Below are 24,374 nucleotides of genomic sequence, written 5' to 3' on the forward strand. Positions count from 1 at the left end.
GTGACAATCTGTGCAGAGGCACACAAATACATTAACCGGGAAGGGCAGACAAACATATCTCTGAGCTGGACAAACTCCCGAAATGGCAGAACTGGATAGCTGCGGGGATTACAAAGGTGGGCGATGTGATTAAGGAAGAGGGGATTGTACCCTTTGATGATCTGGTTGATAAATTTTATCTCCCTACTACTGACCATTATCGACACACGCAGCTAAATCATGCCCTACACGTCATCTCCCTGAATTTAGTAATATGGCTGACTGTACTCCCATAGAGAGGAACCTAGTCCTAGACCGCATAGATGCCAAAACCACCTCTGTGATGTACAATGTTCTCACCTCCTTTGCCACACCCGAATTGCTGAGTCTGAAGTCCAAGTGCGAGAGGGATGTGGGGGAGATCCTACCTGAGGACTGGATAACAATCCTAATGTACCCAAGAGAAGCAGCCATCTCAGCCAGGCTCTGCCTAGTCCAGCTCAAAATTCTACACAGAATCTACTACCCAAGGGTAGCGCTCTACCTCTGGAGTTAAATTTCAGACCCTAATTGTCTACGCTGTTGCCAAGAGGAGGGCACTTTCTTCCACATACTCTGGGACTGTCCACACATCCAATCATACTGGCAACAATGCTGCGACACACTGTCTAGGGTGCTGGGCTGTAGTGTAGCCAGGGACCCGAAATTGATGCTACTGGGCGTGGAAGATGAGGGAGCTATGTCACGCAATGACAAACTAATGTTCGCAACCTCCACAGCATTGATCAAACGCAACATTGCCAAACTATGTGGATCTAATGTAACCCCGGAACATGTACAATGCACAAACAATGTAGATGCATGCATAGCGATGGAGCGACAGGTGTATGCGGCCAGGGGTTGCCCTGGGAAAGCAGACAAGATCTGGGGGAAATGGGAGAATGCTCAATAAAACCATGGAAACTGTATGCCAGAATGCTTCGACACTTCTGCCGAGAAAGTGTGAACCTGTAACACTGCTAATGTTTTGTGCTTTTGAACCCGGGACCCACGAATTGTTAGAATGTTAGGTTGTTGGACTCTTCAGGAGTCACTGTTTGTTTGTATTGTGTAACAAAAATCAATAAAAAATGTTTTATCAGACTAAGTGATCTTAAAGGCTAGCTATACGTAGTGAATAGACTGCAGGCGTTGCCGCCATTATATAGAATTCTGGACATCAGTGCCACATATTTAGTAAGTGTGGACCCATCGAGAAGGAAGAATCAGAAGGATGTGTCTCAGCAACATGAAGCTAGGAGCATGGAAAGGTCTGGAAGAGCTGTCTGGCCTGGTGTCAAAGGATGAAGAAGCCAAGAACTGGTTATCTATCTATGAAGAACAAGAACCATGAGACGCTGAATCGTCTCGTGTCTAGGTATAAAGAAAGAACACCATGAGTGTCATGTTTATTAATTGAAGACAATTAAATGCTGCAAAACGATCGAAATACGGTCTCCTGTCATGTGAGCCAAGGATTGAAATAGGAGTTGGCCGTGCAGACCACAACTGTGATAAGGGTGTGCCTATACTTCCTTCTATTCCCAGGATCAAGGATACTTTGCAAGTCCAAGTTCAAAGACAATCTGAATGGCAGAAGGCATGACTGATGAGAGATGTTGGGCTAACTGGGTGGGGAGACATGGTCAAGTCCACCCACTGACACCTGAGGTGCTATTTTACGTGCTGCTAGTGAGCTGAATGTTCCAGAAGGGTACACGTGGGCCAACCAATTGTAGAGGGCTATATAACGAAAGACCTTACAGTTTGAGAGCCAATAATATATTGTGTACCTAATAACTGTTGAAGATGACTTGCACTAGGGATGGGCATAAATTGTGCACCTGACTGTAGAGACCCAATCACAAACCGTCATTATATAGAAAGTATACTTAGATGTTTCCTTTGAGCATATCATAACCCCCTGTAGGTTTTTCTTGTTTGACAAATAGTATGACGTCATGTATGACACATTTTTAGTATATAAATGTGTTTGTTATGTAAAATGTTTGAGAGAACACGAGCGAACATTCGTTGATGTTCATTGTAACTTCTTGTTTTAGACAATTGATAATAAAACTGTCGGGAGAGACTTTTTGCCAGCTTCCTGAGTCGGTCTTATTTGGTGTAAGAGTTATTCTGCATCCCATCCATGCATGACGTGTTACTGATTTAAGGACCCCCGGGGTCACCTGAACTGGCAATATTGATGCTGGTAAACACAAGACCATGTACTGTCCTTTGCTAGACACTGTTTTGTATAACTATGCGTCTATTGTATCTGCTTGATCTCCAAGTACTTCTGTTGCGTTCTTAAATTGCCAGTAAAAATAAAGGTTTAAAAAAAATGCATACCATTACATTTTATAACCCTCCTCCGCTCATTGACCGCGCACTGATGGGGTTACTGCCATTTAATGGCTGTTTAGTGCATTAGACGCCCGACTCGTCCTCATACTGGGATATCCAATAACACACTTGCTTGCTGGGCCTGCTCCAATGGGAAGTGCGCTGCTCCGGCAGCGATGGAAACTGGTGCTCTGAAATCAGCGGCGTCTCCTGGGCGCAGCAGAAACGCAGCTCTGTCTTTTCAGCTAGCTAGCCCCCTCCACCCCCCACCCCACCCCACAAGTTATGTGTCTTACCGCGGAGGACGGCGGGCCCCGGGCACCCGCGGCTGTTTCCTGTATTGCGCGCTGGAACAGGCTGATACGCACCCGTTATCTGTCACCGACAGACTTCGGGGCATGTTGCATCCCGGGGGGTTACAGTGGGGATTGGGGGTGTAATGCGTCGCCTGTCAGAGAGCAGCACGCGCTTCCCGCTTCTGAATTTGCGAGCAATTTCATATCCCAGCTGACCATCGGTATCGATTACATGCCCGCCGCTATTGGATCCCGGGATAAAAAGTTGGGCCGATATGGGGAATATTGCCTCGTAAATTAGAACACATTGAGACACGTGTGTGCGCATCATCGCTTCTCGCTGCCCCCATACCACACTCTCACACAGACAAACCTGTGGTCTGCAACGGGTTACAGACACGGACGCTCCCCACCCGCCCAGATCACTCAGATACAGTCGCATCCCTCCTCCCCCGACAATGTGAGGGGTGCAGGGGCGGCCAGGCCATAAAATACCCGGCACCGCAGCCGGGGGAGCAGACTGACGGAGAAACATGCCAGGGCAGCAGCAGCACCCCCCGCACCGCCTGCTCCTCGCCGTCTGCTGCCTGTGCGCGCTGAGGAGCTTAGCAGGTACGCGGCTAGGGGAGGGCAGGGGTGGGGAGCGAGTCCCGCGCCTTGCCATCCTGGCACAGGGCGGCACGGGAGCGCTCTAAACTCCCAGGAAAGTTTACTCAAAGCGCACGACGAGGGTCTTGGCTGGGGTACCAGAGGGGGTCCACTCGGGCTGCAGGCGGCAAAATGTTCGGGCTGGCCCAGCACCCCCGTCTAACAGAAACAATCACAGGATGTACCCACACGGCGCGCGGGATTGTGTGAGATTTCGGGAAGTTTGGTGTGTGTTCTTACCAGCAGAAAACTGGTTCTGAAACCACGGGGACACTAATGGGAACAGAGTATGTAGTGCCGATGCTACGCCGCTTTTTAGTAGGCTGCAAATGAAGCAGCACCATGTTAGGAGCGATGTGTGATATACACACATCGGAGTCCGCGAACTCACACAAGCTGATACGCCGTTATAACCCATGCCTGCGCTGCTACTGGCCACTTAGTGAGCTCGGCATTGTAAAATGCTGGTGTGAAACTCGTGAGTGCTGACCTAGCCTTTCATCTTTACTAGGTCCCTACATTAAGCGCTACGAAGCATTAGGAACTGCAACAGCGCTACTTAAAAAAAGAAGTAACTACCCTGTTCTGATAAAAGGTAGCGTACAATCGCCCCGCCCCATACCATCCTTTTTTTGTTACCAATGGATATTTTGAGTAAACGGTCTTACATTCGAAAGGCATCTTGGGTGTTTATGTGTTTCTGTATTTTTTGTACGATTTCGCGGCTGTGTTGACTGTCTTGAATCCATCTTCTCACGTGACTTCACCGTATCTTGTGAACACATTCCCATCCCCGGTAACATTGCAGGGCTCTTCCTCCCAATCTATGCGAGTTCGCGTTGCAGTGGCAGCACAGGGTGCGGTGCGAGCCTGTCCCGAGATCCCAGAACCGCGCAGTTGAAGCCCACGTGTGTCCTACCTACCCCTCTCTCCAGCACGGGGTCCAGCACCTCAAGCCCCGGCGTCCTGGACCCGAAGTCCCCGAGCGCTGCACCTGCTGCTGCCCCCTGCCCCCTGTACCCACCTGTGTCCTACCTACCCTCTGTCCAGCACCTCAAGCCCCGGCGTCCTGGACCCGAAGTCCCCGAGCCCTGCGCCTGCTGCTGCCCCCTCTCCCCTGTACCCACCTGTGTCCTACCTACCCTCTGTCCAGCACCTCAAGCCCCGGCGTCCTGGACCCGAAGTCCCCGAGCCCTGCGCCTGCTGCTGCTGCCCCCTCTCCCCTGTACCCACCTGTGTCCTACCTACCCCCCTCTGTCCAGCACCTCATGCCCCGGCGTCCCAGGCCCGAAGTCCCCGAGCCCTGCCCCTGATGCGGCCCCCTGCCCCCTGTACCCACCTGTGTCCTACCTACCCTCTGTCCAGCACCTCAAGGCCCGGCGTCCTCGACCCGAAGTCCCCGAGCCCTGCGCCTGCTGCCCCCTCTACCCTGTACCCACCTGTGTCCTACCTACCCTCTGTCCAGCACCTCAAGCCCCGGCGTCCTGGACCCGAAGTCCCCGAGCCCTGCGCCTGCTGCTGCTGCCCCCTCTCCCCTGTACCCACCTGTGTCCTACCTACCCCCCTCTGTCCAGCACCTCATGCCCCGGCGTCCCAGGCCCGAAGTCCCCGAGCCCTGCCCCTGATGCGGCCCCCTGCCCCCTGTACCCACCTGTGTCCTACCTACCCTCTGTCCAGCACCTCAAGCCCCGGCGTCCCGGACCGAAGTCCCCGAGCCCTGCCCCTGATGCGGCCCCCTGCCCCCTGTACCCACCTGTGTCCTACCTACCCTCTGTCCAGCACCTCAAGCCCCGGCGTCCCGGACCGAAGTCCCCGAGCCCTGCGCCTGCTGCTGCTGCCCCCTGCCCCCTGTACCCACCTGTGTCCTACCTACCCTCTGTCCAGCACCTCATGCCCCGGCGTCCCAGGCCCGAAGTCCCCGAGCCCTGCCCCTGATGCTGCCCCCTCTCCCCTGTACCCACCTGTGTCCTACCTACCCCCCTCTGTCCAGCACGTGGTCCAGCACCTCATGCCCTGGCGTCCCAGGCCCGAAGTCCCCCAGCCCTGCGCCTGCTGCTGCTGCCCCCTCTACCCTGTAGCGAGACTCTGGTGTCCTGCAGCTGAAAGACCGTCGCACTTTGGCCAACGTCCCGGCGTTCTCCCTGGGACCTACCCCAGGGCCGGAGCCAGCCACAGCACTTAGGAGGACAACACCAAGATAAGTAAAAGGAATGCTTGTGCGGCAGGAGGAGTGAAGAGGAGCAAAGCCAGCTCATGGGACCATTTGTTTCAGATTGTCAGACAGTCAAGACGATAAGTCCCTGTACATCCTGGACTGAATGACCAAGTGATATAACACATGGGAAAACCGCACAGTTCTGCATCTGTGTCTGAGTGATAGGGGGGCAGAGAAAGAGAGCCAGTCGTTCTCTATAGCTCTTCATCTATCTCTCCCTCTTCCCCCTCTATCTCCCCCTTCTCTCTCGTCTCTGCTCTGTGTGTGTGTATGATAGAGGGTGAGAGAGAGAGAGAGAGAGATAGAGAAAGAGAGCGTGAGAGCCAGGCTTTCTCTGTACCTCTTCATCCCGCTCTCCCTCTATCTCCCCCTTCTCTCTCCTCTCCGCTCCTTCAGTCTCTTGCTTCTCTCACACTCACTGGCAGATCCAGGCTTTTAGGAACGTCCTGTGACACTTCAGGATTGGCGCTCGGGGACTAGGCTCTGCCGGAGAAACCGGCGCATAAGATGAAGGGGCAGAGATTGTATTAACCAAATGGCGCGCCGTGCTGTGGTGGGCTGCTCCATCCGTCTGTAGGATAGAGGTCGAACGTATATGTTTGCCAGCAGTGCCATGATTTCAACATGTTGCGCACATGCTGCAGTCTCTGTCACCATTTTAGGGTAACTGTGAGACAGCTGAGCGCTGCTCGGACCAGCCAGAGCCAAGCCACTTTCAAGCCAGTGCTCCAGCAAAACACAAGCCCAGCCTTGCCCACTTGGGTAAAAAGTAAAGTACATTAAAAAAGGTGGGCTCTGCAGCCTCACTGCATTGAATGCTAGTGCAATGGTCCCCAAGCCCGCAAACATGTAGCTGCTGCAATCCTTATTAAGCTCTCATTTTTTAAATCAATGCAGAGGCAGGCGGGCTAATCCATCTTGGTCGGTCAATTAAAAAGAAGACACAAAAAGTGTTGCATTTCTAACCATTGGCCCACCCACTCCAATCATTGTCAGTACTCTTCTTTTACCCCAACCAGGGACGTCATTTCACCAAAATGCCAGGGATAGCAGAAGTGACGTCACACGCCCTTGCCCTCTGATGACATCACAGGAAGTGATGTCATTTGACCCCATACCAAAGTGATGTCACGAAAAGTGATGGAACACACCCTTTCACCTCTCGACAAAACAGGAAGTGGCATCACATAGCACTGTTCCTAAGTACACTACGAAAAATGTGGTTACAATATCACTAATGTGATATACATTTCATGCAGGGATGTATCGTTAATATCAGTGTGTATCGGCCCATATCACCAAACTGTGACTCTAATAAACTTGAGTCTCTGTTTCATCTGGTACCGGAGTGCCCTGCTTTTTTTGAACCACAGGAAACGTCATTTGGAACGGTTTATTTTTTCATCATCCACAGTCCTGACAAACGATTTATGGTACCGGCTAATGACATCATCCCAATTATTACTGTTGATTGCCCTTAATAAAATGTTATTTGAAATCTTTGCAGCAATTGGAAAAGTAAATGATCAAGGCATTTTGGATTTAGCGAAGGTAACGTAGTGCTTTTGCTTAAGTAGTAGATAGCAAAGAATGTTCAGGATTTTACGTTGGGCGGGTGCTTGAAAAGTGAATCTCATTTACTAGCAATTTTAGATTATTCAAATTTGTTTTCAGTTTATTTGCTTAAGGCAGATTTCAATTGAGAATTATCAATTTTAGAGTGTAACAAATGTTGACTTCTTTTTGTGTAAATGTACAATTTGTATACAAAAAAAGTTACCAATTTACTGTGAATGCAAGCAGACGTCCAAGCCCAAATGATAATGATGTGTTATTATATAGCACTTACACTTAAGCTTTTCCTATAGAACAAATATACATACTATATCACCCAACCTGTGCTGGTACTCAGTTTTCAACCTCAGAAGATTGAAAGGCTGAGTTTGACTTGCCGGGATCCGAACCTGCAACCTGCCGATCACACACATCGAAGAAGCAAGCACTCAACCCACTGAGCTATCTTACCAGCTATAGCTATCTTACCGGCTGTAGTAAAATGGGAAATGACATGTCTGAATGTTCTCAAAGTCAGAAAGCAAATTACATTCTCTAGTGGATCACATTAAACTGGTAACTGAGATTTAACAGCAGGCCGGTTCATCTGCAGGTCTGGTGCAAAGTTGGCCACATGCCAAGCCTGTGTGGATCTACTTTTCATGCTTCAGAGGTTGGCAAAATAGGTAAAGCAGAGCATTCACATGACATCCCGTACTCTGGCCCCTCGTTACCTCATACGTGCAAGCTAGGTAGATGGGAAAGATCGACACATAACAAAAAAGCATTAATTGTGGCAAAATGAAATAAAGGGCCACTTGATGTGCTATGGTTAAACATTTCTACACTGTACACAAGCTTTTAGGCACAAGGATTTTGTCAAGGGACCAAGGACACAGAGATGGAATGTCTTGGGATGATCGTTACAGACAAAGCAGAACAAACATGCTAAATCTGCAACTTGCGAAAAGCAAAATACATAGTCCGAAATGGATGCTTATTCTACTCTATATACTTTTTGGAAGTTTTTTGTCTCCTTGTCTCCATTGTGAATTTGAGGTGTTTAAGAACGGACTAAATCAGTGACTCACCCCCTGAAGTGGGCCTGAAATAAACCTTTGCTGAGTCTCGCAATTATTGTATAGAATTCCAGAAAGACACACTATTTGTTATTCCTATTCTTTCTTATTTAGAGTCACTGCTCAAAGTGTTAGACTAGTGGAACCCCCATTTTTTTTAAGGGGCCTGACCAAGAATGCCAGCCACTCCAGAAACAAAGCACCACATGGCGCTGGACACAGCCCAAGAGCATTCATTAAATGGGTCGCAAGGGAAACCATAGGGGTAGCTAGGGAGAACTCAGGGGTCGCAGTTGCAACCCCTGGCAACTCCCAACTGGCATCCGTGACCCCCAACACATGCTCACATTCACATTTTGTCAGCCTTGCAGCCCTCTGCAGCAGTCTTTGTGAGAAGAGATGATCGATCCACCCAACCCTACTCCCCCCTGCCCCCCGGAACCCTTCCTGGCATGATTCTTCTACTCATTTCGGTTACCGCTGCTACCTCCCCAATATACCTGTAATGCAGCGGGTGCCTCCCCTAGGTATAGTGCTCTGCTGCTTCCCTGCTAGATGTCCACTTTGTAAATCCGATGCATAAATACATACAAGGGTGCAGCCTTTGACATGCACCTGATATGAAATTGTGCCTTGGACACTGTTAATGGATCATTTGAGCAACCATTTTCCAAGAGAAAAGCCACTAATAGATGGCAGTAAAGGTGTATGCTAGGTACCTACCCAAATCTGTGCCTTCCCCCAAGACACATGGAGTTGTGTTAAGTAGCCCTCATTTTATAATGTTATCTTCATTTTAATGATTGCTGCAAGTTTGACCCAACAAAGTTGTTTGCGGAACTTCACACGTTCTTGACATAATGCATGGTAGTAAACTTCATGCTTGTGTCAAATGCTGACTATAAGCAGGTGTCTTTATTAGACAGTTTAATTTCTCACTTCCAAACTCACCTGCATTTGTCACCCAGCCTGCACTTAGTCCACACCCAGGGCCCATCACCCTCCATAGACTTCAGGGGGCTGTCACCCACTAAAAACAAAAACATTGGATTATACCTGTCTCGGAATCCCAATAGGATGAGTGGCATGTTCATTTTGTGGGGGGAGGTTGCGGGCGGCTGGGGGCTGGGGGCGGGTGCTTGAAAGTACAGTTTCAAAACCCATAAGAGAGTTTTTAGTTTCACATTAATTTCCGTTATGGCGTTTTGTATTGTTTTCTTCTGGAAGGGGGACTTTACCACCTTTCTTTTTCTTAACATGGTTCTACAAGGAATTATAAACATGGCAAGTTAGTTTATTTTGTGATATGTGCACTTTTCAAATCATCTCCTTAAAGAAGATTATTTTAGCTCCTGGAAGCCAAACGTGAAGACATATCTATACCAACTAGAACTGAGAAGATGTGTGGTCAAGTGTCTAAAATGCAGACTGGCTTCACCACTTAACCAAAGTGTGTGATCCTGGGCAAATCATTACCTGTCAACATTGGGAGTTCCAAAAGGACAGCTCTCATCATTGTTTGACTGGTCTATACTAGTGTTGCTCTTTACGAAATAATAATAGTGGCTATTTATATATTTCATAACAATTATTTCTCTCTTGGAGCCCTCATCGAACATTTTGCAATGTGAAATCTCATGGAGCTCTGGAGTATATACAACTGTGTTCATTTCCAGTGATGCCACTTATACTAATGCCAGTGAATAATCAAATGATGTGGCATGCACATCTTATGCTGCACACGACCATGTGCAGACATCCTAGAACCAGCCATGGTTCCCAACGTTTCTCTAATAAAACCAGAGGTGGGCAAGACAGGTGGTGAGGCAGTCTGGCAGGTATAGGTCTTGTAATCTGTTTTAAATGTATAGACTTTAAGGCACAGTCTCAATAAATCCTTCAGATAAATATATATATTTTTTAATACATTTTTTTGCATTTTTAAAGCGCTCATACAACCCCAGGGCGTCGCTGTTACAGGAATATGTCTTAGGTGTGTATTTATTATGCGCGTGGACCCGCGGATCGAACCTGTGTTGCTTCGTGTCGTCTTGTTTTCAAGGCGAGCACGTTGCACTGAGCTATCCTCCTGGGACAGTGACCCTAAATAAAGAAATATATATTATTTTTGCGAGTAATTGACACATGGATTCTGCTTGATGATGCTATTAAAAGGTGCAGTCCCATAAAATAATGAAACAGACGTCATGGGCTCAACAGTTTTATGTAGTTATTCAGCATAATTGTTTTTTTTGCACGAAGAGCAAGCAGTTTGATAGAGAAACTGGGAGCTCTGTGAGGTTTTGGCTTTCAGCTGCTAAAATTCTCAATTCACCACTGATTGCCCAAGGATTACACAATCACTGCTGCCTGCCTTTGGCTATTTACTGAGGGCCAAAGACACAGGAAGACTACCGGTCCAGCCCCTACTGTGTCTGAAGCACCCATCACCTTTTCATAGCTTTGAAGGTGCCCTGGAAGCTGGACCCCTCACCTGCCCCCTGCTTTGCAATGATTCTACCACAGCCGAGCTGCAAGTCGGCTTGGTTTTCATGGTCACAATGATTTAAAGCACTAGGTCAGAAGGGTCCTGCTACCACTGTAGAGGCTCTATTGATATTGTCTGGGCAGTTTTCTGTCCTCTTATATGTTAGCTGCTGCCGTGTAGTCACGAGGTGAGAAACTGGATAGGCTCTTGCCATTGGAGCCACAGGCTTGCCATCTTACCAATTGATCCTTTATGCCTCAAAGTGGGAGGACTTTAGCCCTCCCATGCCCATGCCTGGCGCTGCCCATGGTCCTCTGCCCAGCAGCTGAAGCCCTGGCGTCCTGGAGCTGAAGTCCCTGAGCCCTTCACCATCGTCCTTTAGCCAAAGTCCCGGCGTTCTCTGGTGATGGCCCTGTGTCCTTCCCCCCGTCCAGCAGCTGAAGTTCCAGCGGCCTGTGTTGAAGCATCGCCGCCCTTTACCAGAAGTCCCTGAGCCCTGTACCTTTTCTCTGTGCTCTGCCTGTAGCGGATCCCCCAGTGTCTTGTAGCTAAAACACGTCCTTTAGTCAAAGCCCCATCTTCCTGTGCTGAAGGCCCCGTGTCCTGCAGCAGAGCCCCACTTGTGTCCCGTAGCAGCTGTACCTCACGTGTCCTGTTGCAGAAGAAACCATGTGTCCTGCATCTGAGGACCCTGAACCCTATAGCTGAAGGCTTGCCATCATGTGAAGCCCCTGCACTGCAGATGAGGCCCCACTGTGACGAAAGTCAAGCTCTTGTCCTGTAGCTGAATCCCCTAAGTCCCCAGCTGCAGCCCCTGGGTCCCGCAGCTGCAGCCCCATGGGTCCGTTAGCTGAGGCCACGATGGCCCTCAGATGGGCTCTTGGTGTTATGGAGGTCAACCCTTGTCCTAGAGCTGAAGTCTATGGCTCTTGCGCAAAGCTTAAGCTTCTGTTCCCTGCTCCCCAGTCATCGTGTCCTGGAGACGGTCCTCCTATGTCCTAGATCAGGGCACTGTTGGTTCTAGAATACCCAGTCCTCCTAGTGCCCTTGGCTACACCCCCTTAGCACCCCGAAGCCCCTGTTTCCCGGGCTATAGCCCTTGGTCCCAAAGCCACACGGTCCTGCAGCTGGTGCTCGGAGCTGGAGTTCTCTTTTTTGTAATTGAATGCCACATGATGGCGTACTGGAGCTGAAGGCCCCTGTGGAGCTGGAGCCTATATGACCTGGAGGTGAAGTACCCCTCTCCATGGTGCTGAATTCCTGATCGAAAGCTGTGCTACGAGTCTACTCTGCTCTCCCAGAGTCCCCCGGGCTTCTGCAAGCCTTGTACTTTGATTGAGTCGAGAGCATGGTGTCCTCTATCCTAGCAATGCTTACGCACGTTCTTAGGGCAAAGAGGCCGCCAAAATGGCAGAAAGTGCGCTATACAAGTTCATTTTCTAATGTGTTCATACTTCCATGAGAAGTTTCCTCAGGACCAAGCCTAGCCGGGCCCCCTTACACCCCGGCCAGCTCTGCTTTCCGCCTGTCGCTGTCCAAGTGCTGAAACACGTTGCTAATGGGATCCGCCTGTCCCGCACAGCCCGCGCGACCGCAGGGCGTCCACTGTGTGTACATTTCTCCTAGAGTAGCAACTAGCGCAATACACGAGGCCTTTCAGTATTTAGACATTGTACTTGCCTCATGGGTCCGTTATACTTTACTGATTTTGATAGCGCTTCATGTACATGAGCAACTTTTTTTGGGCTGTATTAATGTGCGTTTCTATTTCTCACTGAGGGGCCTCGCTTTATCGCTTTCAGAAGGAAGACTGTCCTTGAGAACGCATCTTGCCAGGACGACATACATCATTATTAATTAAAGCTGTAACATGTTTAACTAAACTGCAATTAGTATGGATTTTTTTAAAAAAACGATTTAAGCCATGAGGTGTTGTAAGTAATTTGATAACCATTTGCAATGATGAAATTTGTATTTTTAATTGAAATGTGAATTGTTTGATTTTAGTATAAGGTTTGCAATAAACCAGTATAACAAACAAAACAAGACTGGCCTAATCGGTGACAGCAGGGATACAAACTTGTATAGCATTGTCCCATCCCCAAAATCCGCACGTTGCACTTGAGTGATCTATCCGGCACGCAACTATTTGCACATGAACTCACCCCTTTGGCTAGCTGCTGCCATCGCCTGCATAAGAACACATGCCATTTTCAAAATATCGCCCTCGTATACTCAGGTACATACACCAGGGTTTGCTAAATACTCTTGCACGCATACTATTTGGCAAGTATTTTTATCCTTTGTCTAGCTGCGCAGGGCATATGTCAACATGAGTACTTCACCTCATGGCATACCTACTTCTTTGGTCTATCTCTGAAGTGCTTCGAAGTAGCTCCCAGGGACTCCTTATGACCTAACCAAACTCAATATAGCTGGGACCTACTTTCTTTTTTTTTTTTACCACCGCTTAACTCTTTCCCTTTATTTCACACCCATATTCCAATCTTCCGGAGCATTTGGAACAGCATCTGAGTGCCGCGTTCAGCAACTGAAGAGAGCGATCGGTTCTTGCTACACTTTCAAATGAGAGCAACATTGTTAAAAAAATAGATAACATCAGTGGCAATAAAGACATTTGCAGAAGCATCATCCAGGAGAGTGTCCTTCATTTAGACAACGAACAGAAAACATGTTAGAACACTATTTAACATTAAAAATATTGTATACATAGTTTACTTATTAATTTTAAGTACTAATCAGTAAAACAGCATTTAAATTACAAAAATGAAACTTTTTTGGACAGGGAGTGCAGTGCAGGATAGCAGCAGAGGAGCAACGTGGGGTGCAGGGGGGAGCGTAGTCTGGTGCAATATTGTCTCGAAACTGCCCTGCTACTACTACCCCCTTACTTTCCACTTTAGTATCTATCACCAGCTCGCGCATCTCATAATTTCTGAATTCTGCGCTGAGCTGGAGCCAGACTGCCTTGCAGCTAAAAAGAATAATGGACTCTCTGGTTTCACAGGACTCTCCTCCTGTGTCCGGAGCCATTCCATATAACTAGGTGACAGCCAGTGGTGGAAATGGAAAAAATGTGGTGGGGGACCCCACAACACAAGGGCCGGGGTGGGGGGGAGGAGCGGTGCCCAAGGGGGCGTAGTCTAGAGCGGGCAGGGCTTGTAATGTCAATAAATAAATAAATAAACGCCCGGGACGGCAGCATTGCCTTTCACCGCCGGCTTTGGCACTGGTGTGTAATGCACAATGCTCGCTACATGTACAACTGAAAGAAATCAGTTGTACATGTAGTGAGCATTGCGCATTACACAGCAGTGGCAAAACCGTGGTAAAAGGCAAGGCTGCCGTCGCAGGCGTTTTTAAAATATTTTTTTAAAATATTCCAGCGTGGTTCATGGGCTTGGGAGGCTGACTCTGGCCGGATCCCGAGATCCGGCCCCATATCTGGTGCAGGATCTGAGATCCGCCAAGAGCCGGCCCAACGACCAGCACTGGTGACAGCCAATGAAGTCTGATGAAATGTGAGGTTTTCCCATCGCTAGGCCCGGACTCAGTGATTTCTTCTTATCTCAGGTTGGGGGCAGTATGTACAGGGACTCAGACATGATATGGGTTACTCTGTAGCCTCCCCCGAGGCTGCACCCAACAATGCCTTGTAATTGCAGCGTCCGTGCTCTCTGCTCTCAATGGCAAGATTGCCATATTCTTAAACATGACTGGATAATGCTTATCTATCGATTTATCTATCGGTCTATCTACCCATCGCTGTCTATGCTTTCTCCTGCCAGTCGGAATATATATGTATGTATGTCTATCTATCCATCTATCAATGATCTGTCTATCTACCATCTATCTAATTATCCGTCCATCTATCTCTGTCTATGCTTTCTTCTCCTGCTCTCTATATGTGTGTTTCTATCCCCATTTACCTATCTATCTATCTCTATGTTGTATAGGCCATTGTGAAACTACTATGATATTGATTTGGCACAGTACAAAACCATAGTAACAGAACATGTGTACACGCACACGCATACTCTATACATTGTTATGTGTATAGAATGATTTGTGTATTTGACGCCACTTTCACGTTTGAGACCGTAGTGGCAACTTATAATAGATCAGGGGACCACGCTGTTAACGCTATCCTAAACCAGCCTGGGCTCCTACCCAATCAAGGCAACATTACACATCATTGCCTATACCCGGTAGCGGAGGAAGCTTTTGGTGCCAGGGGTGGCAGTCAATAGAGCTCCAGCCAGTGGCTGGGGGGCATATTGGGCACCAGGGGAGGTCCAGGGGAGGTGACTGCGGTGTGGATGGTCCAGTGGCCGTGTGTTACATCTTATCTCATAAGTGTACTAAGGAACTGGAATAAATACACTTGTATAACTTAGCTTGGAACACAGCGTGGAACTTCTTGACTAGAACCAGGCTACTTTTCTTTTGGTTGTTAATCATTTTTAGTAAGATTTAGTATGTGAACAACAGGACATTCGAACAATTGCACTTAATAATGTTCAACAAAATGGTTAACATGCCAGGCGAGATATGAGGCAAATCTAATATAACCATAACAAAGAGAAGGTTAAGCTAGTTCATAGGGACAAGAGTATTGGATAAACAGAATAATGCCGAGAAAAATATGCATTCAGTGATAAGTAACCTGTATGGGAGAAGAAGAGTGATTAATCATTAGACTCACTAGGGGACAAACAAGAAGACAGACATGACAAGATAGGAGAGGGGAAGGAGGGCACATTTGGCATGTTCGTTCATACATCAACAAAAATATATGAAGCAAGTATTAATCATCAGTAAGGTTAATGTGCTTCCGGCAAAGAGAAAGCAATGCATGAGCCATGAGCAGACATACTGTGATAATCTAAATAGCAGGTGAAAGAAGCCCATTTAATGTTGTACTTGGGTATTGCAGCAAGGCATGTAGCCATACAGTTCTCAATTCTATGTATATAGCAGATATTCTTCCACCAGTCCTTAATGGAAAAGTCTTGAAAATGTTTCCAGTTGACAGTAACAAGCTGAATTGCGATGGAAATAAAAAGGTCATATAAAATAGGGGAAGAAAGTAAACTAACCTCTCTGATAGCAATACTGCTGAGAAAACATTGGCAAAAGAAAGAGCGATATCAACTTTAAAGATTGCTTTTAGGAATTTCCATATTCTCTGCCATAACCTATATACACAAGGGCAATCATAAAACATCTGCGTATAAGATCCAGGGGTGCCTCCACATGACCAACAATTGCGTCCGATTCACATCTGGATTTGATCAGTTTCAGAGGGGTTATGAAGGCTCTGTGCATAAAAAGAGAAGGTTTTGTGTAATGTTGGCAGAGGTGGAGACACACCTGATCCTAGTCCATACTTGGGTCCACATACTTTCATCAAGAACAAGACCACAATCAGTCTCCCATTGGGATTGAACAAGCCACTTGCTGGTAGGAGAATCAACAGCAGCTAGCAATTAGTAAAATGTGTCAGCCTTCATATAAGAGGCCATGGCCAAAAGCTGTAGCCTAGAGGCATCGGGTGTAAGAACATTGTTTGTATGTGTCTGAAGGCTATCCAGGCAAGCATTGATCAACTTGTTATAGAAGGTGAAGTCAGATAGGGGCAAGGAGAAGGATCTTCTGAGAGTTTGAAATTAAGTACGGGTGCTGCTTTGAACAATTTGATAAATGTATCTGATACCCTTGGTGAGCCAGGATCTACCATACAAAACTCTGCTATTGAAAGTGATAGATTTGTTATGCCACAAATATGGTGAGAGTTCTTGGGATGGTTATTTTACTGATGGGAAAAGGAAGATTCTTAGGGCAGATCTGGAGGCTTTGATAGAGTCAGAAAATGGAGCAGCGGAGTGGCTAAAAATATAGAACATGTCAACAATGTCACATGGGGATACTAGTTGTTTCTCAAGCACACAGCAGGAAGGGATATCAACAACAGAATCAGACAGGGTGAACCAGCAACTAGTCTGCTTGTGTAGAAAATCATTATGATACATTTTGAAGTCCAGAAATCGGACACCTCCTTTTTCAAACAGGGCTTTACGTTTGTTAATTGCCATTCTTTTGCTTTTACCCTTTCCCCATAGTTGAGCAAAATTGAGTTGATGGACTTACAAAATGTGATTGGGAGAGGCACAGGAAACATTTGTGGGAAGTAGAGGACAATAGGGGATAACATCATCTTAATCGTATCGAGGTGACTCCACCAAGATAGATATAGAGGGAACCACATAGAGGATAGTTCCTTAAGTCTATTAAATAAAATGTCCATATTCAACTTGATGGTGCCACTATCAGAGGACATGAATCATAAGCCTAAATATTTAAAAGAATAATTGCACCATTTAAAACCAAAGACATCCAATTCATGCTTGAGACAAAATGGATTAAGTGGTAATAGTTCCGATTTATCCCTATTAAGCTTATACCCGGATACGGATGAAAAGTCTTGTAACTTGGCCAACAAGTAGGGGAGGTGACTCCCTCATAAAATCCCTGGGATATTCATATCAGATCGTATATGTTCCATAAGGGGTTTCAGGGATAACACATATAGAATGGGGGACAAGGGACACCCCTGCCTAGTACTTCTCCGTAAAGAGAAAAAAGATGAGGACTGACCGTTAATACATATATAGGATTTAGGGTCTGAATGCAGGAGTTTGACTAAGGATATAAAGCCCTCGCTGCAACCGTGCCAACGCAGGGCTTCAAACATGTATTCCTAGTTGACCCAGCCAAAAGCTGTCTCGACATCTAAGGCAATAGCGGCATAGCCCAGTTTGTCATTTTTATCCTTTGAAATAAAGTGCAGGGCATCAAATAGGAGCTTCACATTGGTCGAGATGTTCAAGCCTTTGTCATAGCCCTCTTGATCAGGCTTGATCACTCTGGGAAGGTAAGACTCAATTCTGTTGGCAAGTGGTTGGCGAAAATCTTGCTCTCTACATTAATGAGGGAAATTGGTCTATAATTTTTAGGGCGATCCGGATCCTTTTCAACTTTTGGGAACAGAATTTGGAGCGCTTCGTAGAAGGTTCCAGGCAAAGTATCTTTGGAGATAAAAGAGAAATATACAGTTTTTAGTCTAGAGGTTAAGGAGCCAGAAAACTGATTTTAAAACTCTGTGGATAGTCCATCTGGGCCAGGAGCCTTGCCCCTTCCCAAAGCCTTAATGGGTTGGTTGATTTCCTGTATAGTGATCTCCTTCCAGACAACTGAGGTCTAATGAAGGATAGGAACGTCTGCTGATGTTGTCAAATATATTTTTAAGACTGGCCTCTGTAATTCCAGATGGATTAGTAATAATAGTGCCTGAAGGATCTTTAATGTGGGAGATAAGTGTCTTTTTCTTTTGAAACAAGGGCTTTGCACGCTTTGTTGGAGGTTTGGAAAATTTAGAATTTGTATTTTAAAGCACCTGAGGCCTGTCCAGTGTGTTTTTTATTGATTTGAAAGCGTAAGGAAAGGACAGTATGATGATCAATATTTGAAGAAGAACAGTAGTATTGATTCTCAGCATTTCAAAGCTGAAGGTATAAGGCATCAAGGTCTTTTTTATATTGCTTCATTTTTATACTAAAATATGCAATTCTGTGACTACGTAAGGCAGCTTTGAAAGTCCCAATTCGTGGACACTGCGGCATCTTCATTTAAATATTCAGCTAAGCAAAGTTGTTGGAAGGACCCAAAGTACTTGATAAATTGTTGGTCCTGGAGTAGACAGTTATTGAATTTCCATCCAGGGGATGGCTTCTTCATATCAGAGAGATCAAAGGGGGTGATGACTGAGTCATGGCCACAGATAATAATATTAGTAATGAGAGAGTCAATGATAGTATTTGTGAGGGATTTAGTGGTGAATGTATTGTCAAGGCGTGAAAGAGTGTCGTGGGGGTGAATGTAGAACGTTTACTCTAAGTCAACTGGGTGGGCGAGTCTCCAGGTGTCAATGAGGCCGGTTTCTGTAAGGCAGTGCATACAAGCTCTATAGGACTTGGAACTTTTAAAAGAGCATTTGAATTTCCTATCCAAAAAGGGGTGGAAGACGTGGTTTACATCACCGCATAGAATTAGATTAGAGACATTTTATTTGAGAATAATTTGTTTGGTAGCATCCCAAAAATCAAGATCTGACAAAGTGGGACCATAAATGCTCATAACAGTGACAATATCCGATCCAATAAGCAATTTGACCCAAGCCCATCTCCCATTGGTGTCCACTTATTAACATAACATTTTCTATGATCATTTCTTACTAATTAGTATGGCCACATCATTTCTTTTCCCAACTGCTGGACTTGCAATAACATTATTGACCCAAAATGACTTAAGTGTCATAGCTTCTTTGAAAGAGAGAAATGGTTTTCCTGTATACAAGCAACTGACGGGTTTAGCTTTTTAAGGTGGGCAATGATGAATACCTCTAATTGGGTTATACCAACCTTTAATGCTCCAGGTCACACATTTAAATACCATTGTACCTATAAAGCATGGCTACTACTGACGAATAAAAATACCTGAGACGGAGAATGTCATAGTATGCTGTAAACCAAATCAGTAAATAGAACAAAATAAGTAAAGACATATCCAAATGAAATAAGCACCCTAAAGACCATGGCAAAACACATAAGGACAAAACAAAAGGAAAGAGGGGAAGGAGGGGGACACTTGACAAAGTTGTGTAAGCTAGGGAGTAGGGACATAACACTGAACAGAATAAGAGGTTAAAGCACGTTGAATGTTGGGAGATCAAAAAGGGTCCAGTAACAACCAGGAAATAATCATTTCCAAGGGGAAGCGTTTTAAAAGTAACTGTGAGAGGAAGTCAATGGTGTTACCTCAAATATGTGGTCCAATTCTGTTTATTTTTGAACAAATCCTTTTTTTCCGGCTATAATATAAGTGGCCATGAGGTGGTGCTGAGTTGAAAAATGAGCGAGCCCAACCAGGCCCGAACCAGCTGGTTGCATCACCGGGGCAGCCGGGATCTTCCATACAGTGACGGACACTCACAGAACTGGCTGACGCAGGGCGCAGAAGGTGTATGGAGGTGCCCTTATCAGCGACGCAGCACACCCCAGCAAAGAAATGAGCCGCCTGCAACTGTTGTTGTGAAATAGTAAGGAGAGGGACTGGAAAATCTTTTGGCAAAGTGTGTTGCGAATTAGGTAAATATGAGGTGGGCCAGAGCGTCGTGTCTATGCGACCATCTTCCTCGATGCTAAGCCACACCCCAAAACCAGGCTACTTAATTTGGCGACAAGGTCATCTTCTGTCCACGTACTGGGATGGTACTGGATTAAGGAAGCTGTGGTGGGGGGGAACAGGTCACATAACCAGGCAGCGTGCTAACATTTCAGAAAGCTATGCTACTCCGGACATCCGCATGTGTTGTGCCAGCCTGGGCAGGAGAGGGCCCAAAGCATATCCCAACCTCAGAAAGCATCCAGCCAAGTGCTGCCGTATCAGATGTCACAAAGAAAAACCCTGCCTTCCTACCCAGACAAACCCACACCTGTGGCGCAATCCTGGCACATTAATAGCTATCATCTAACCACATCACTATCCGTCTTATTCCAGGACTTGTGGTCAGACACTCCCAGTGCTGAAGTGAGCAGCCCACATGTTTTATTTAATTTAATGCAATTTAGTACAGTTCATATAAATATAATAAAATTAAAAAACAGTTATGTCACCATTCAATTTTTATATCTAAAATCATTTTCATAAATATACACAAACACTTGGATTCATTACAGGCCAGTGGCAACAATGTAGACTTCTCTGTGTGATTGACTCATGTACAATTACAAAAACCCACATACATTCACTCAATCTATTGGTTTGATTTTTCCTTCCCCTCAATGTGAACAGGAATATGTTTTACACCCTTAATCAGTATCTCTGCCTCATTGCAAACGTCTCTTAGGGGTGCAGTGAGTATCATGGAAGTACAAGCAATGCAGTAAGCCCAGTAGCAATGCAGTAAGCCCAGAAGCAATGCAGTAAGCCCAGAAGCAATGCAGTAAGCCCGGGAGCAATGCAGTAAGCCCAGTAGCAATGCAGTAAGCCCAGAAGCAATGCAGTAAGCCCAGAAGCAATGCAGTAAGCCCAGGAGCAATGCAGTAAGCCCAGAAGCAATGCAGTAAGCCCAGAAGCAATGCAGTAAGCCCAGGAGCAATGCAGTAAGCCCGGGAGCAATGCAGTAAGCCCAGAAGCAATGCAGTAAGCCCAGGAGCAATGCAGTAAGCCCAGTAGCAATGCAGTAAGCCCAGGAGCAATGCAGTAAGCCCAGGAGCAATGCAGTAAGCCCAGTAACAATGCAATAAGCCCAGGAGCAATGCAGTAAACCCGGGAGCAATGCAGTAAGCCCAGTAGCAATGCAGTAAGCCCAGAAGCAATGCAGTAAGCCCAGAAGCAATGCAGTAAGCCCAGAAGCAATGCAGTAAGCCCGGGAGCAATGCAGTAAGCCCAGTAGCAATGCAGTAAGCCCAGGAGCAATGCAGTAAGCCCAGTAGCAATGCAGTAAGCCCAGAAGCAATGCAGTAAGCCCAGGAGCAATGCAGTAAGCCCAGTAGCAATGCAGTAAGCCCGGGAGCAATGCAGTAAGCCCAGTAGCAATGCAGTAAGCCCAGGAGCAATGCAGTAAGCCCAGTAGCAATGCAGTAAGCCCAGGAGCAATGCAGTAAGCCCAGGAGCAATGCAGTAAGCCCAGTAGCAATGCAGTAAGCCCAGAAGCAATGCAGTAAGCCCAGTAGCAATGCAGTAAGCCCAGTAGCAATGCAGTAAGAGTTCTCCTCAATTTCTCTATAGCGGACACACATTGTTGATATCAATATAACAAACAGGGTCCTACTAGTGAAACAGACATGCACTTACTATTTTAATTATTAGTCTGGATCTGTTTCTTATGAATGAGGCAACTCTTTAGTTCACATGAGTGATAGCTAAGGTTATATTACTTCACCTTTCACATTATTATGGTCCCGTCAAAATGTTTATTTAATTTGTGTAGCTTTTAAAATAGCAACCATATGGAATCGGGCATGCTGTAATCAAGTACCTGTTAGTTTCAGACAGTGAGTGACATAACATCCTGTCAGTGAATGAGTTCTCCAATGAGGAAAGACGTAGCATGAAGTGTGAGTGAATACTTACCGATGCATCCCAATCCATCCAGAGAGGTGTCGGGCATGCACACATCGGTCTCCTAGGATTTGTAATGTCTTTTTGTGACGTTTTTTCAATGTTCTCATACATTAGATCATGATGTAGTTACCATTCCCAAGGTATGATATGATATGATGGGTTATTTATAACGCGCTTAATACCCAGAGGTTTCTTAGCGTGGACCCGGGAATCGAACCTGTGTTGCTGTGTGTCGTCTTGCTTCCAAGGCGAGCACGTTGCCACTGAGCTATCCTCCCGAGACATGCCGTTACTTCCTTGCTCGGCAGCTTCCAGCTACCTGTACAAACCTCCAGCCTGACAAATCTTTTGCCTACACCAAACATTACACTGAAGGACACCACTCACCTTAATATGATGAGCCTTCACTGATCCCATAGGTACAAAGCACAGCAGTCCCAGTCGATCCTATCCCTGCCAATCCCTCAACTAGCCCCCCCCCCGCCCTTTCCCTTGCTAACCCTAAGGAACTGCAAACAAATTAAATAACCCAGAAGTGTACAGCGAGGCTGGCCACCAATCCAACAGAAATGTGGCCACATCATCATGGCCAAGGAAGGAGAGCTTTTCTAGGAAAATGGTGCCCCAATCCTTTTGCAGCCATTCTCTTGAAAGGGCCATCTCCGAGGCCTTTCATTTCGAGGCCACTCCCATTCTCCCTACCCCTGATTATTCTCGGAAACCACAGCCTTATTAAATCGCAATTTCCAGCACAGCCACTGTATATGGGAGCAGTCACCTATCCCCCCACATTCCAGCTGACGCAAACGCCCAGTGGATCCAAATGTTTTTATCAGTCTTTAGATGTTCAGGGTTCATGAATTTCAAAGTGTAGTGCCATCGCGTTAGTAGACACATTAGTGGGAAATGCCGTGTCACATATGACTGTGTGCACCGTGTATGTGTTGTAGTATGTTGTGAAAGCTCTCATTGAAACGTCATCACATTAAACAAATAAAAATAAATCAAATCGTGTCACAGATTTCACCCTAGAATGTGGTCACTAGGCCTCATCCAGAGCCCTCTCCCGGTATATTTGAATGTATTCCCACCATCATGGGGGATAGCAATCTACCCTTCCTGGAGATGGCCGCTGAGCCTAGCACGTTTTCTGCGATAGTCAATTGGCTACAGACCTTCTCCCTTCAATCCTCAAGTCATACGTAAATCTCCCCACTGCACCCTTCCAACACATCCCTCTCCGTGAATCCAAAGCTTTAAATGGTCTCTCTGCGAATAGATGGCTTCTCCGTCTGGCCATGTTTGCATCCATTCCAAGCTATTTTACCTAGCTCAGATGCGCTGCCCCCTTTATCGAGTTAAGCAGTGACAAACAAGCGGAAAGTTCCACATTTTCCTTCTTACTGGATGCTTTCATGCGTCCCAGATGTTTTCTGACATCTGGTGTCTGACGACCAATTTAGGGATTCTTTTCCTCGCCAGTATCGGCTCTTGAATTCTCCTCTAACGCTGATTGAACTTGATGATGTGCTCGCCTGAATCACCCTCCTTGCTCCTTCACAATGGCATCTTGCAGCAGCCTCTAAGGAACTCCAGTAGCCACATGGGGCATCATTTACTGCTGCCCTCACATGCCCTCTACCCCTCCTTGGTCCTCAACTCCTCTTTCCCAAAACACCCTTCCAACTCTGACCTAGGATTCCTAACTCCCTACCCATCTACCCCATATACCTGTGGGCTGATTATGGGCTCCCCAGACCCCTACCATATACCACCACCTCCTCTACTATCCATTGGCTGGATCTTGGCTCCCTAACCCTGTGCCCCAATGACCCTCCCACTCCTGGGCAATTCTGGATTCCATAATCTTCTATCCGCGCCTGCAATGGTTCTTGGCTCCTCATCCTCCCTTGACACCCATACACCAGTCCGGGAATTCTTCTCCTGTGCATCACCACCCTATCTGTCCTATTGTTCCAATTGCTAGGCCTCAAAAGCTTCTCACAGCGGCCTCTAGGGAACTATGGTAGCCGTATGGAGCTCAATCTTCTCCTTCTTGATTGACATCTCCTGCTTCTCATCAATGTCCTCCCTTCCCCAGCCATTCCTTCCAACACCTCTCTGGCCCCTCTGCCACCTTCATGTACTGCCTCTGCCCACTCTCGCGCCTTTCAACCATCTCCGCGGGGTGTGCCTCACCCATGCACCCCACCCCAGAAGTCTTTCAAATGTGGCAACCTGCTCCACGTAGCTACTCTCAACTCTCGCTCTGCTGTCAAACACTCCTCTGACATCTGCCACCAGGATGTTCTCGCTCTCACCTAGACTTGGTTTATGGACAGCTCAGTCAGAAGTTTTGAAACTCTCCTCCCTGAGGGCTACAAGATCCTCTCCAAGCCCAGAACTAACCAGCCTAGCAGTGGAATGGCCCTGATCTTTCCAGAGTGGGTCTCTGCTTCTGTCGCTTCCCACGCAGGCCCACTCCTCCTTTGAATGCCTAGTCTGCAGGCTCTCTATCT

At 46.8% G+C, this 24,374-nt stretch overlaps 1 protein-coding gene across 4 annotated transcripts in view; it reads left to right on the top strand.

The window, feature by feature from the left end:
* The first annotated feature begins 3,116 nt into the window (after window positions 1-3,116).
* The window catches only part of NMS (neuromedin S), a 408,471-nt gene continuing 387,213 nt past the window's right edge, over window positions 3,117-24,374 (top strand). For 2 of the 4 annotated variants that reach the window (XM_069635594.1, XM_069635596.1), the window contains exon 1: window positions 3,121-3,275. In XM_069635594.1, coding sequence (XP_069491695.1) covers window positions 3,197-3,275 — 79 coding nt within the window. In that variant the 5' untranslated portion in view covers window positions 3,121-3,196. Of the gene's footprint in view, window positions 3,276-24,374 lie in introns of all 4 variants that reach the window. The other 2 variants (XR_011283347.1, XM_069635595.1) reach the window with 2 other exon arrangements.

The sequence above is a fragment of the Ambystoma mexicanum genome, chromosome 7p (genome assembly GCF_040938575.1).
Source record: "Ambystoma mexicanum isolate Mex_15411 chromosome 7p, UKY_AmexF1_1, whole genome shotgun sequence".
Lineage (NCBI taxonomy): Eukaryota > Metazoa > Chordata > Amphibia > Caudata > Ambystomatidae > Ambystoma > Ambystoma mexicanum.